General features: G+C 34.1%; 1 protein-coding gene across 2 annotated transcripts in view; it reads right to left on the minus strand.

Annotated features, from left to right (window-relative positions):
* Positions 1-4,952: 4,952 nt before the first annotated feature.
* The window catches only part of LOC143252850 (cell adhesion molecule Dscam1-like), a 133,906-nt gene continuing 124,073 nt past the window's right edge, over positions 4,953-14,785 (minus strand). The window contains exons 24-26 of one of the 2 annotated variants that reach the window (XM_076505622.1): positions 13,470-13,543; positions 12,241-12,316; positions 4,953-9,035 (exon numbers count right to left, since the gene is read on the minus strand). In XM_076505622.1, the coding sequence (XP_076361737.1) occupies positions 8,908-9,035; positions 12,241-12,316; positions 13,470-13,543 (278 nt within the window). In that variant the 3' untranslated portion in view covers positions 4,953-8,907. Of the gene's footprint in view, positions 9,036-12,240; positions 12,317-13,442; positions 13,544-14,785 lie in introns of both variants that reach the window. The other variant, XM_076505621.1, reaches the window with a different exon arrangement.

Here is a 14,785-nt window from a genome sequence, read left to right on the forward strand (position 1 = left end):
TTGGAGGTTTTTCACTTTAGTATTTCTTTATTTCCCTAGAGTTCATACAATAATAAACTAATACAGGGTGTTCTTAAAGTCACTGTGCACTTATGTATTTATTAACATGCATGTTTCAATATAGACTACAGGAGGTAAATATGAATGATAATTATAAACAATGTTAAAAGTGACCCCCGTTGGCATCAATAAAGGCCTGGATTTTTCTTATTTTGTTTCTAAACACCGCTATCAGTTGTTGGCTTGAAATAGACTGAATAAAATATGATTACAAAACTGCACAGTGACTTTCCGAACACCCTGTAGTTATTGTTGTTTGTAATGTTAGACCTTGGATAAAGACATCAGCCAAATGAATAATAATGTTCTTTAATTGGGCAAATTGTGTTAAATTATCTGGTGAAAATAATTTAAATCCAATCCAAGTAATGATAACAAATGTTTGTTTCGTAATGTTTCTAAGGAAATACCATACAAAATTTATTATGACTAATGTAAAAAGAAACTTGTATAATTTTATGTCTGATCAATCAAATAACTGAATATATGCAATAACTAACATGAATATAAATACTTCAGGGTATGACTAGAAAAAATAACTGCTTATTCACAACTCACTGAAAGCAAGAAAATTGATTCTCATGTTTGTAATGTTGTGCTGTTTATATATACTTTACAAACTACTAGACTTTCATGATGTTATCTGTGACATTTAGATTTACTTCCATCAACTTATTTGATCTTATTGTAGTTTATTATCCAGCTAACGTCTGAATTAAAACACTGAAGACATAACCCATGGTAATAATGATATCATCTGGATTAATAAAAAAAATTTAACCATCTACTATGCTAAAATACAAACTTGGTACTTAATTATACCATTTCATTTGTCAAACATTTTACTTTGAAGTAGTAGAATCCTACAATCAAATATTAGGTTACTTATTCTTGCTGAAAACCCACCATACTTTTTTGTTGTCATTGTAAACTTGCATAGAACTAGTGAATTGTATATCCCAACCAGTTCTGATACAATTATTCACCTCCATACACAAATATGTATTTTCCTCTGGTGGTTGTGCTATCTTCTTGATAAACTTGGATACCATCATTAAAAGTACAACATACACAGTCTTGTGCAAATCCTTCTTCAGCATCCTCATGCAAAAATTTTCATTTCATTTTCTTGGTACAGTTGTGTTATGACTGTTCAGTTTTGATGAGCCTTGTTAAAATATTTCAATTACTTTATTTTGTTTTTCAACTTATCAATAGGACTTCACAATTTAAGTGAGTGAAATTAACTCAATTACCAATTTATCAAAAATTATGTAAGTTCCTTGTCTGTTGAAGACAACACAGCCATCTTCCAACATGTAGTTGTGTCCATGATGCAGCCACAACATTCTTCTTTCACCTCTGCCCCATATTTCCTTCACCTAAGTTTGAAAATGATGTTAAGAGGGATGAAGTTAAGCAACTTTCCCACCTTCTGGCTTCGATTTTGGTATTTCTATACATGCTAAAGAACTTATTCAGTCCTCTTCAAGCTTTCAAGAACTTATTATTCAGTTACACACCATTCTATCTGTCTTCTCATAATTTATGATGCTTTTCATTTTCTATTACACAACTCTTCCATTCACAGTTTGTTTTTTACTTTCTTGATATTTTTTGCCCATTCTGATTCCTTTCTTGATCTTCTTTGTTTGTGTAATATATTGAAACATCCTCTATAACTGACTGATTTTTAAATTCTTGTTTTAGTCATTCTCCCTTTCTATTCCTTTACATCCAATTCTTGGAGTCAGTTATGCTGGTGTGGGTGGTAGATTATCTTTCAGTCATGTTCTTGTCTAGTTTCTTCTTTTCTTGACTTCATGCATTCCTTATTACCCTTTTTTTGTTACCTCTTCTCTATCTGCCTTATGACAGAGGTGCTTCACCATTCTCTTGAATTTATAGAGCATGCTCCACCACCAATTCTACATCTTTTGCACTTTATTTTCTCGCTTGGTTCTTTTGTTGTTAACACCTTGTGGGTAAAGATACTTTACTTTCTAAGTTTATTTTCCTCCTTCCATGAGCTTGTTTTGCTTTTTTTTATCTGTCAGGAGGTATTTGGTAACGTCCCTGCTTCTCTCTAAACATGGGACAAAGCTGCCCACTATCACTTTTCCCTTTTTCCTTAGTCTTGTGTTTGTTACAATATTACTTCACCACATTAACCTCAGTCACCCTTTCTCCCTTTATATTCCAGTATCTCACTCTCCCATCTCCTCTAGTCCTCTTTTTGCTTGACGTCCCTCCTATCATCTTAACTGTTGATGACAGTTGGGTTGATAGAGATCCCGTGGGAACCCATCTGTCTGAAATTGTTCATTGGCAGGCCTCTTTTGCTGCAGAGAGATAGGTCATTGAAGTTCTGATTCATGGCCTTGCCCTCCACTTTTCTTTTCATATTAAAACACTTATTATCGACTTATGATTCGGTAATCATTTTGGTTGTCCCTCTGTTTGATGGAGAATTACTTCTCCCTGGTTGTCTTTCCAACCAAGGCTATAGATGATTGAGGCATATGCGTTGGACACCTTTCTCCATGTTCTGATATCTCTTGCCTCACAATACTGCCTAAGTTTCATCCGTGGCGACTTTTTTCAGTTCCGTGCACTGCCATTGTGAATAGCATTAGCTTTGTATGTTTTCAGTTGCATTATGTGGACTTTTATTCACTATCTTCATGGTCTGGAATATTGGTTCCACTTTTACTTGGATGAATGTTTTCTCCTCTTTCATTCTTGGGGTAATCTTCTGATCAAATTTCGTTTCTTCCTCATGAAGCTGTTCATTTAGTATTACTTGTCTAAGATTTTCAAACCATCCTTAGCCCCGACCTAATATTTTGTTTTTGTTTTGGCATAATTTACAGCTTTCATCTCAGTTGTTCCAAATCTTTATTTTTTTGTCTACAATACTTCGAGAGTCTAGTCACTAAAGTCTGAGCTTCTCCTTCCATGTGGAAGGTTTTATCTCTTTTTGGAGACTATGGCTTCTATGAATCTTCTTATTTCTTTCATCTATCTACATGCAACAGCAGGCCTTGCATGAATAATGGAACCTATCCAGTATTTTACTGTCCTTAAGGGTATTTCCTCCTCTCTGTCTCCTAGAGGTTCTTGCCTAGTGACTGAACTATTCAAATAACACAACAGACATTCCATTGCCTCATCCCAAGTCTTAAATACATCTTTCACCAATACACCTCTCACTGGATGAGTACTGTTTGTCACCTATTATTGGTCTGCCCAACCTTGGTTTCTTTTGTGCAATTTTTCTCTTCTATTCCGTTATTCCTTGACTGACATATCTTGCATTACCTCACCTTTCTTTTCTTGGCTGTGATTTGTCTGTTTCTACTATTTTTAGGTAGTAGGCTGTTCTGAGAGCTACATTCTGCTTTTTCTAATTCCATAGTGTTTCTTCTTTTTTGTCCATACTGTTCTCTTCCATTCCTTTTTCCTGCATCGACTCTACATTACTTGACTTGCACTTTAAAGTTGTTCTTCATGCCCTTATTCTCGACCGTTTTGAACTGCTTACTCTATCATCTTCCAATCTTATTTTCTTCTAGTTCTTGTATGTTGTCATCATCATTCTGACATCTGTACCATTGACTCATCTCGTATTTTCTGCCATTTATATAATTTTTTTATATCCCAATCACTTCCTTCTCCCTAAAGCTTTGGCTGCTATTTTGAGTCTCATCAGATTAGTCACCTGACAAATTGTCTAATGACTCGCTATCATCGATCACTTGAATAGTTTCTCCAGGTTGTTATATAGATTATCCTACACATCTACATCACCCTCTATCTCTACTATCTGGCTGTCTCGTCTTTTGATGAATACAGTACAGACTTCCTCTAATTACCATTCTTCAATCAACCCTGCACATTTAACAGCAGGGGTTAAATATTCATTTATTCCCTTCTCACATGTATTCTACTTTTGAATACCACTAGCTGGATAGTGTTGCCTTCCAAAAACTTGTATAAAATTTGGATGATGGAAAGTATTCATATCATTTTCCCTGACTCAATAAGTGCCTACTGTGAGATGAAGCGTTTTGCAACACCACTGGAGTTTTACTTGTGGTAATTCTATATAATGCTCAAGTCCAATGCAGACTACGCTCATTTTACAAACCAATGGTCACTCACTGCAATGATTCCAATAAAAAGTTTCAGGCAGAGAAGTTGATGTATATCTAGACATATTATTTGGGTTTCCCCTACATGAATCTTACCTTTCGAGTGGAGCACGTGAGACCCTTGCCAGTTCCCAGCCTTAGTGATTGTGGACCATGGAAATTCTTCACTGTTTGAGACCAAACTGTTTGGATTAAAACCATTAGTTGTTCTACAATAAAAAGAGTGGAAAGGTCTTTTTGGTGTGTTGTACACATCACCCCATTTAAAACTGATACCACACTCTCCAAGTGGAATTTTGACAGATATTGCTGTACTGTTTTGTATATATCTGTCTCTTATATTTTCTATTCTTGCAAGGGTACAAACCCCCCAGTTTCAGATAACAAAGTAGGTAATATTAAGTAATTTACAACTTATGTATATAACAAACCCTGTCCCAGCAAAGGCAAGGGGCCCATTGAGATTGATGGTCGAGTAGTGTTTATATAAGTATCTATACTGAATTTGTCTTCCTGTTCTGCAGCTAGTATAGAACCTGTAGTGAATAAAAATAGAGGATGATCATTGATAAAGTTTTCAGCTTCACTTCATAGCCATTTGGTCGCTTTTGTGAGAGTACTTGGATAGTAATGTTTTTGTTCCATGTGACACATTTCAAGTTTTTCATCTCTTCTATTCCTATATATGGACAAAAATATACTTTGGTTATGACGTAGTCCCTCATGGGTGTGCCTGTAAGGGGTTTGTGTTATTGGCTGTTGAACTATATGGGCTTCTTTTGTGTGTTTTCGAAATGAGTTGTTTCCTCAAGGTAATATTTGCACCACTTCCTTCACCTATAAAATATGTAACGCACTTTCCAGACAGTGTTACCAAGTCTACTTCTTTACTTCACTTCGGTACTTTCTGAAGAACATTTGTACTTTTTGTGAATCACGAATAGAAACGTCTTCTAATTACTCACATTAATATGGTTGAATGCCACGTTTATTATCATTTGGGCTCGGTATGGCTAGACTCGTAATCTAAGAGTCGCGCGTTCGAACCCCGTCACACCAAATATGCTCGCCTTTTCAGCCGCAGGGGCGTTATAAAATTTGGTGAATCCCTCTATTCGTTGTTAGAAGAGTTACCCAAAAGTTAGCGGATGGTGATGATGACTAGCTGCTTTCCCTGTAGTCTTACACTGCTAAACTAGGGACGGCTAGAACAGATAGCCATAGTGTAGCTTTGCACGAAATTCAAAGGCAAACAAAGAATTATCAATTGTTTCTTTGAATTTCATATCGTCCTTTACACTAAAACCAACTTGACTTATACCAAGATGACAGCCAAAACTTTTCAAATAGGACTCCGTATAAGTTACAAAGCCGACGTAACTCGCTACCTCATTAACTTTTGGAATGAATAAAAGTGTTCTCATTATTTTTTGGCCTTAACACTTTCGAAAAAAAATGCATGTTATAATGGACCTGAAATATTACGTTTCTGCGTCAGAAACAAAAGAAGATGTTTGTTTGTTTTTGGAATTTCGCACAAAGCTACTCGAGGGCTATCCGTTCTAGCCGTCCCTAATTTAGCAGTGTAAAACTAGAGGGAAGGCAGCTAGTCATCACCACACACCGCCAACTCTTGGGCTACTCTTTTACCAACGAATAGTGGGATTGACCGTCACATTATACACCCCCACGGCTGGGAGGGCGAGCATGTTTAGCGCGACGCGGGCGCGAACCCGCGGATTACGAGTCGCACGCCTTACGCGCTTGGCCATGCCAGGCCAACAAAAGAAGAGCAACAGATTCACGAATTATTTAAAATACGTTTATATATATACACGTATGTTTTTTTATCTCCAGTGAAAATTGCTTTGGTGATTTGGCGAATTCGTGTTTACCTGGTACACTTGTTTTTTAACAGTTCATGGCATTTTAGTTTAAAAGTAATAATTATTGGTTACTGGGGAATTTATTTGCTTTTAAAAATATTGTCTAGCTAGCTTGACTGTTTGTAGTGAATGATAATATAACCAGCTAGCTGCCATTTGTTTAACAAACACCACTTTCTTAATGTTTTGTTTGTTATCTCACTTTTTGGTTTTCCCAATTTTTGTAAAACCCAATATAGGCTCAATGAAATTATTATTGCGACTTTCTATAGGCAAAGCCATCACTGTGAAATTTTCATTGACTTATTTGTACTGTCAGTATATCCTTTTACTACGTTAATTGTAACTTGGAATTAATTTCTTTCTGTAAGATAAATCCTCCATCAGGTGAACTGTGTGCTTGAGGGAATATAATGATGGATCTGAGTCAAGGTGAAATTAATTTTGTGAAGATCCTTTACACTGTTGTTTGAGATGCAGTCCCAAGCTTTGTATATTGACTATAGTACTATTATTGTCTCTGCTTTATATAGACTATTATTGATTGTTGCCAAATTATTCAAACTTTATTCACTTGTAAATATCACATACCTTCATTTTTGCTTATTCCATTATTTGCAGGCTGTACTTACATCATTGTAAGATCCAAAGTTGAGTGTTGTTATAAGAGCGTACATTACATCGAAATGTATTTTTGAATAAGGGTATCAAAAATAACGTTTGGTATTGAAAGAAATAATCTAAGAAGAAAGTGTTGTATATAAACCTATTTACAAAATATTAATGTTTATATCTACGGCATTTGTATATCAAATACAGCTTATGACAACTAACCATGGCTATGGTTTAAATCATGTCTAAATAAGGCATTTTAGTGTATTGTACAACTACGTAACAAAGTCGTAAAATTACGGAAACTTTTCTTTTTCTTATTTCAGTACCTCGTTGAAATAGTGTGATTCAATGCTTTAATTATTTATACTTTTATTTAATTCCTTTGAAATGTGGAATACGAATTTTAATGAATTAGGAAATTAACTATTTTTAAAGCGAAAGGCAGATATAAAATTTTGTATCTTGATACACATTCACTCATTCGTTGTGGCGGATTTAAGTTTGTGTAGGCTCAAAGACTAATAACTTTTTGGATCTACATCCCATGTAGTTTTACAAAGAATAAAATTATCAATGGGCCCTTAGATTGAGCCCCTTATAGTCCCTGGGCAAATACCCCACTGCTCATTAATCTGAAAAATATTCAAAACCTATAACTGTGAACATTACAATTCTATTTGAAGGAACATAGTTTTTTCTTTGTGTAAAGAATGATTTAACTATCCACAAGGATAATAATAAATTAATAATAACTCTAATAGTAGCATGTGTTGCACGAAAGGTTCTGTGTAGTCCTTCCACCACCCACTTGAGAAATTTTGTTTTGATGATACACTACGTACATTAAATAGGTATAAGGTATGTGTGTGTGGTTTCTTATAGCAAAGCCACAGTGGATTATCTGCTGTGTCACAGAGGGGAATCGAACCCCTAATTTCAGTGTTATAAATCCGATGACTTACCGCTCTCCCGGGGGGGGGACTTAAATAGTAGAGACATAAGTAATTACAAGTATCGGGTATCGAAACACGGTTTCTAGCGTTGTAAGTCCACTGACTTACTGCTGTAACATTGGGAGAGGTTAAATTTTAAAAACAAAATCATTGTTTGTTTGTTTGATTTTGGAATTTCGCACAAAGCTACTCCAGGGCTATCTGTGCTAGCCGTCCCTAATTTAGCAGTGTAAGACTAGAGGGAAGGCAGCTAGTCATCACCACCCACCGCCAACTCTTTTACCAACGAATAGTGGGATTGACCGTCATATTATACGCCCCCACGGCTGGGAGGGCGAGCATGTTTAGCTCGACTCGGATTACGAGTCACACGCCTTACGCGCTTGGAAACAAAATCATAATAAAATAATAACTTTTTGTTACAATATTTACTACGCGTGTTTCTGCCTTGAACAATATACTGATTTTGGTAAGCTACAGAACAGTTTCTAATGAAAAATACGTATATTTTCATGAATACATTATGGTTTCTGATTTGAAATTTAAGAAGTAAATAAATGTTTTTTATTGCATTTCTCTAGTGTTAATATCTCCTCTCACCCAGTGTGAGGCTGAGGGTATTCAACGCTAAAAACCGAGTTTTGTAGTCGGCAAACCTTCAAAGCAAGTACAAATGATGCAAACCACTTGGTTCAGTGAAAGGCCCATCATTCATTACGAGGTAAATATTTGACATAAAATACCATCATTGTACATGTATTTCTTACGTATTTCAAACTGCAATGTTTAAATACGAAAACAAAACAACATCAACAATTTTTACTGAAAACATATGTAGTATATAATTTGCAGCTTAACCGAAGTAATATAAATTAAACAGGTGAGAATAAATTGTGGTATATTTGATTATAGTGGAACGGTCGTAATGGCCGTTTTCAAAATGAACAGCCGTGCCGTTTGATATCAAAATAACTAAGGAGAGTAAATTTTAATTTTGGTAAACGTTTTATTACAGTAGTTGTACAAAGAAAAAAAATGTAATTTTACAAACAGACACATGTACATATAAGCTTTGTACCTAGTACTTAATGCAAAAAAAAAAAAAAAAAAAAAGGAGTAATGTGAAAATGTGATTGGTAAGGGTCGATTTATTTACGAACAAATTATTAGTACTTTAGTGAGTGCTGCTTGAAAGACAGTATGGGATAAATATTAATATAACGCAACAAGTCGAAGTGTTTATATATTTATTCGTCGAATTCCACTGTACTGACTACTTGTTCGATTATTACTGTTTTCTGATTGACTTGAATTGCTGCTTGATTCATATCTTTCCCATAATTCAGTGGACTGGTTAGTTCTGCCATCTAGTGGTAAAAATACGAAAATTTTAAATATATTAACATTAGCAACTTGGGTTAATTTCGTTCAGATATCAATCAGAAACACTATTAGAACAAAACACAGCATGTATATTTTCTTTCATGACATCATAATTACTATTAGTTGTATAGAGGTATGCAATGGATAATAAATTACTGTTTTCTGATTGCTTTTGAATATAATATTCACCAAGTTGTTTGAAAAATGTGTACTTTTAAAGTTAATTTTCAAGTAAGTTTAAAAATGTTTATTTCATAAATGTACTGTGTATTTTTTATTGTAGCATATGACTGTATTGAATGAAAATACAGGAAAATTATGTAAGTAGAAATATAGTAAATAAAACTGCAACTGAGGTGCAATGTACGGTCAATTCCATTATTCGCTGATAATAAGGTAGCTCAAGAGTTTGCGATGGGGGTGATGACTAGTTGCCTTCCCTCTTGTCTTACACTGCTTACCACTTTCCTATGCCAGGCGCTACCTTCTTCAATGATGAGCCCCAAATTTGTCTTGGCTTCACAAACCGTCGTAACAGGGAATATTATTATATTATATATCATTTTAACTGTGGGTTTATCATGGTTTGTGCCATTAATTTCAAAGAATAAGTGACCTGCACGTGTTCGAGGCAGTTTTTTCACGACTGTGAAGTACAAAGGTGACATCCTGATCATTAATTTTAAGTCATACATCGGTATCATTGGTGTTGATTTCATCTCTGTAAAAGAAAACGTCTACCTAGATCATGTTACGGTCGTGGAGGAATTATTTCAGAGGTGTACTATTGTTCACTTTGAATGATCTGTTTAATTTTCGGGCATTATGCTAGGAGTCTTGTCTAGTGTGATGTTTCGGTCGTTCATTTCCAACCTTTGACTTTCCCAAAGCTTAGAAATGCTCGTAAGAGAAATGAAACTATTTAATACAAGTAAATTCAGAGAGGATCATCAGAAGCAATAAGATTAATTTAGGTTTAAGGTGAACACTCACACACTCGCTATTTGTAATAGTTATCTCGTTACTTGTTGTTTTGGTAGCAAATAAAACAATTTACATTCTTAAAAATTCAAGGTAAAGTTGTTGTTTGTAATTGAGACGAAAGCTACACAAAGGGCTCTCTGTTGTCTGTCCACCACGGATAATTAAACCCCGTTTCTAGCAAACATACCACTGTGCCATTGGGGTACTATGCAAGGTAAAAACTCAGTATACTTTGTGTTCAGAAACAGTTAAAGCATGCAACTTTTAATTGGTTATCAATTATATATTATTCGTCTTCATAATTTCGAATGGTAAACCATTGGGGGTGACGCGCAGGGGGGCTTAACCGAACCCCTATTTTGCGAGGTAATAAAAGATGTGCTTATATAGCAGGCACATGCAACTTAATTCAGGGTGAAGGCCGGATAGCAATTGTTAAATGTACTTGCAGGCCATACACTGTACGAAGCAAAAGTACAATTTAAAAAGACTGCGATTTCCTTAGCAAAATTTCTTATTACCAGAAAACAAAACGAAAGTAGTGTTGCAATAGAATAACATAGTAAATGGGAATATTATTCAAATAATAAAGGTTATGAGAAATGTTTTAAGTCAGTAGGTGGCTCAGGTATATTTGTAGCTGATAATCCATATTTTAATATCACATAAATTTTAAATTCTTAAATTTATAAGGCAATAGTAAAAAAAAAAATTCTGAATTTCCCCTCGTGTGAGAAATAACTTTTTTTCTAGGCATCTCCTCATTTATAATTTATTCACCACATCTCTAATAAATACGAAATTTAACATAAATAACTTATAGTATCAACATCGCTGAAACAAAGTATTTCTTAGCCTTTAATTTCGTTTAGTTACAGAGTCATCAAATAGAAATTTAAACCTCCTTATCTATAATACATCTGTTTGTTACATTCTCGTTCACAGGATTTGTTAATAGTTCTCTCTTACGTTTAATACTCCATTATTTATAATCAACAGAAAGCCAAGGTTTTCATTCATCAAATGACGCATTGTATTACGTTGTTCTCCGTGCAGAGAGTTGTCAATTTCAATTAATTGTCAGTGAGCCCAATATAGAATATAATAATTCAAATAAAAATTAGCTCATCATATATTATTTGCTGATTTAATTAATTATTTAGAAACTTAATACTATAATTCTATCAGTTTAAAGGCACTCTTAATTTTATATATTTTCGTGACTCATTAAACAATAAACAAAATGAAAACAAATGAGTTCGTGGGCAGCTAACAGGCTGAATTCACTGAATGCAGTTATATTTTCAGAGTCACACCGGCCGTACGTTGCAAATGCATGCTATATAGTCATAGTGTAGTTGCTTATGATATTGAACGTTTTGGATTTTTATGGATACTATACAATTGTTTAAACTATATTTCATGCAATATTTCTTCCAATTTTAACCTCATGATATCCACTTTTTTTTTTACAAATTTCCAGGGTAGCATGCCCTCAAACCCTCGTGCTGATTGTGCTTTTAATCTCACTAATATAATTTTTGCATTAGATGTTTCAGGACCTTTTCATTGTTCAAAACTCGTGTAAATATGTATATATATTCTAATAAGTACCCTCGATTTCACAAGATGTGTTGCTATATTCAAATATTCACGTTTGTGTTTGCAGAGAAGGACAAAAAAAAAAAAGTCTGAACTGCTGCTCTCAATGGTATTATGCAATATTTGGTTTATTTTGAATTTTGCACAAAGCTAGCTACACGAGGGCTGTATGTAATAGCTGTTCAAAATTTAACAGTGAAAGAGTAGAGGGAAAGCAGCTTATCGTTCACCAACGAAATTCGGCTGAAAATAGAGTATATTTGGTGGGATAGGATTCTAACCCGCGATTCTCAGTTAAGCACCCTAACCACCTGGCCTGTTGTTCATGGGCACGAACTCTCTGTTTCCAAGATTCACTAAATATTTTACTTCTCCTTTGCGAAAGAGATGTATTATAAATATACTTTTCTTGCTACTTTTCGTTAGATAAAACATATGTGGATATCAGTTACTGAACGATGCTTTACTGTTATAAACAAAGATAACAGCATCCAAATAGGTTATTCCTAATAGTTTGCTATAAAGCTAAAATATTACGGATATTATTTTTGAAAGCTAAATGACTATTAGAATGATAAATTATTGTTACTAGGATAACCTTACCATTCCATATCTCAGTGGCCAGACCATCTGATCTACTGAAAGCACTTCTAAGTGTTCTGATTGTTCCTTTGTTCACCTGTAAAGAAGAAATACCAAGAAACTTTTATATATTTAAAAACGGCTGGTAGGGGTAGAGAAAGCACTAAGAGAGGAGTGAACGTTTCGACCTTCTTCGGTTATCATCAGGTTTACAAAAAAAGAAAGGGTTACTGACCGGTAGCTGACTACATTTTTACGCGATGCCTCAGGAATTATTATAAGCACAAACATTCTGTGGCTCATTTCGGTATCTTAAGTTATTTTAACACTATGTACAAAAATATAACAAGAAATAAAAATCGTAATTTGCACGCTTTAAAATCCTTTTTATACAAAACTCATCTTAATCATTTATGTTGAAAGAGAATTTTTCCTGGATAAAATCAAACGTATTTAAAACTAATTCACGTATAGTTTTGTTAGCTCGTGTTTTATTTAAGTATTACTTTATAACCAAAGTATTATAATTTCCCCTATCTCTTTGATACTTAGAGCAAAGTGGACACTCAGTAATCTTTGATGTTTTGTTACCCTTGTTAGACTGAAACAAGTACGTTTAGCATGATGTATATGATGTTGTAAATGAGCAAAAGGAAAACGTAAATAGCTTGATGTGCTGCTAATGTGTTTTTTCTCCGTTTTGCGATACCACACATAGTTGCGTGTTGACATAATGGCAAACGACAAAAAAACTGGTGTTTGAATAATGACAAATGCAGAAAACTATTGGCTTGAGGTGAATGTAATACAAATATTGAGGGTACAGCTATGTTCAAACAATGTTATTATTAGTTTTTTTGTTGCAATGTACTTTATTTTATAGAAATACAATTAGAAAGCCTGGGTATATGTTTTCACAGTAGAAACTCAATGAAAATGTTATACAAAAATAACAATGAAGTTTTGTTCTGTGTTTTATAAACATAAGTAAATTGCGACCACTGTATATAAAAACGTAACATGTTTATATACAAAAATTGTCGGAAAAATAATGCAATTAAAACACTATTTTTACGTGATAATTTGGTATCTTACGTAACAAAATTTATTTAACAATAGTAATTTCCATGGAAATGAAGAAAGGAGAAGGCTGTACAACAAGACTTTTACATGTATATTAAAACACAAATAAGTTGTGAAGTGAATAGTTAAATGCTTCCTACATTATCTTTTAAACAAACTCGACTAACTTCGTCTGGAACTCGTCGTGGCACAGGTACAGATGAGTAAGGTTCAGCGTATTCATGGGCTTCTGGTCTTCTTCCTGAAAAAGTGAACCATTAACTATATAAACTCCTGATCCATTCAGAATAAGGAGTTGGGTTCTTCTGTGCATTTTGGCTATACTTTATTATCACTATATATGCTTATAACGCGCGTTGGTTAGTGTCATTGGTCTGCAAGACATATCTTAATTTAACCGTTAATACAGTTGATAATATCCATTCAAACTAAGTTCTTTGTAACTGTCCTAATGTGTGAAGATTTCATATATTTTAATAATTATTGATATTCGATTTTCTTGCGCAGGTTGTTTTTATTGTCTTTTATTAACATCTCTTTTCTAATATCAACAATCTAACTGTGTATGCTGTTTTTCATCTATTAGTAGAATAATAAAAGCTGCTGCTATGTTATATATTCGTTGTCTTTTGAAATATTCAAGGCAGTGCTATATTTCATTACGGTTGTTCCTAGTGAAATTATCACAGGTTGTTTTGTTATAATAGATTACAGGAGAAAAATTTGCCATGTCAAAGAGTGTTCTAAAGTAATTGAATTGTAGACTTTGACGATAAAAAGAATTATTTAAAGCTCTGGACACAATTGTGACAACCAATAGTGTAACAAAATTTTGTACATACGTCTGACTTGTTTTGAATAAATTATTTTAAAATAAGTGGATTGTATGCTCTCTGTTTATTGTTCAAGTTATCTTCAACAAGTCAAAGACGTATACTCAAATGAATCCGAATAATACATATACAAAACCTGACAATGTTCCATACTTAGTATAACTAGCAATTTGTTACTTATTACACCCTTGTGCAAATTAATTGAAACAAATGGTCATTTTACAATATTTTCAGCATGGCAGCGGTGTAGGCTCGCTGGACCCGCTGATTTCCTTTAATAGTCATTTTTTCACACAGCGTCATTAGCTGTGTTTTGCAGTACGGTCGATCTATTTTTGGGATATATGACGAAATTTTAAGGAATATTACGTCATTCGAAATTGCGTTAGAAGGGCAAGGAGACCAGTCAAAAAACAACTCCATATCAACTCAATGAAGAAAAAACGGTATTAATGGGGTCTGAAATACAAGAACTGGACGCAAGAACAATGGAAGAAGGTGTTATTCAGTGACGAGACTCATTTCTTCTTACAGGGTCAAAGAAGTTTGCATGTTCGCAGATCTACAGGTGAGAAATTTCGAGAATCTCATATCAATCAGTTCGTAAAACATCCCTTGAAGAAGATGTTTTGGGGCTTTTTCAGCTACTA

Source organism: Tachypleus tridentatus, chromosome 6 (genome assembly GCF_004210375.1).
Source record: "Tachypleus tridentatus isolate NWPU-2018 chromosome 6, ASM421037v1, whole genome shotgun sequence".
Classification (NCBI taxonomy): Eukaryota; Metazoa; Arthropoda; class Merostomata; order Xiphosura; family Limulidae; genus Tachypleus; species Tachypleus tridentatus.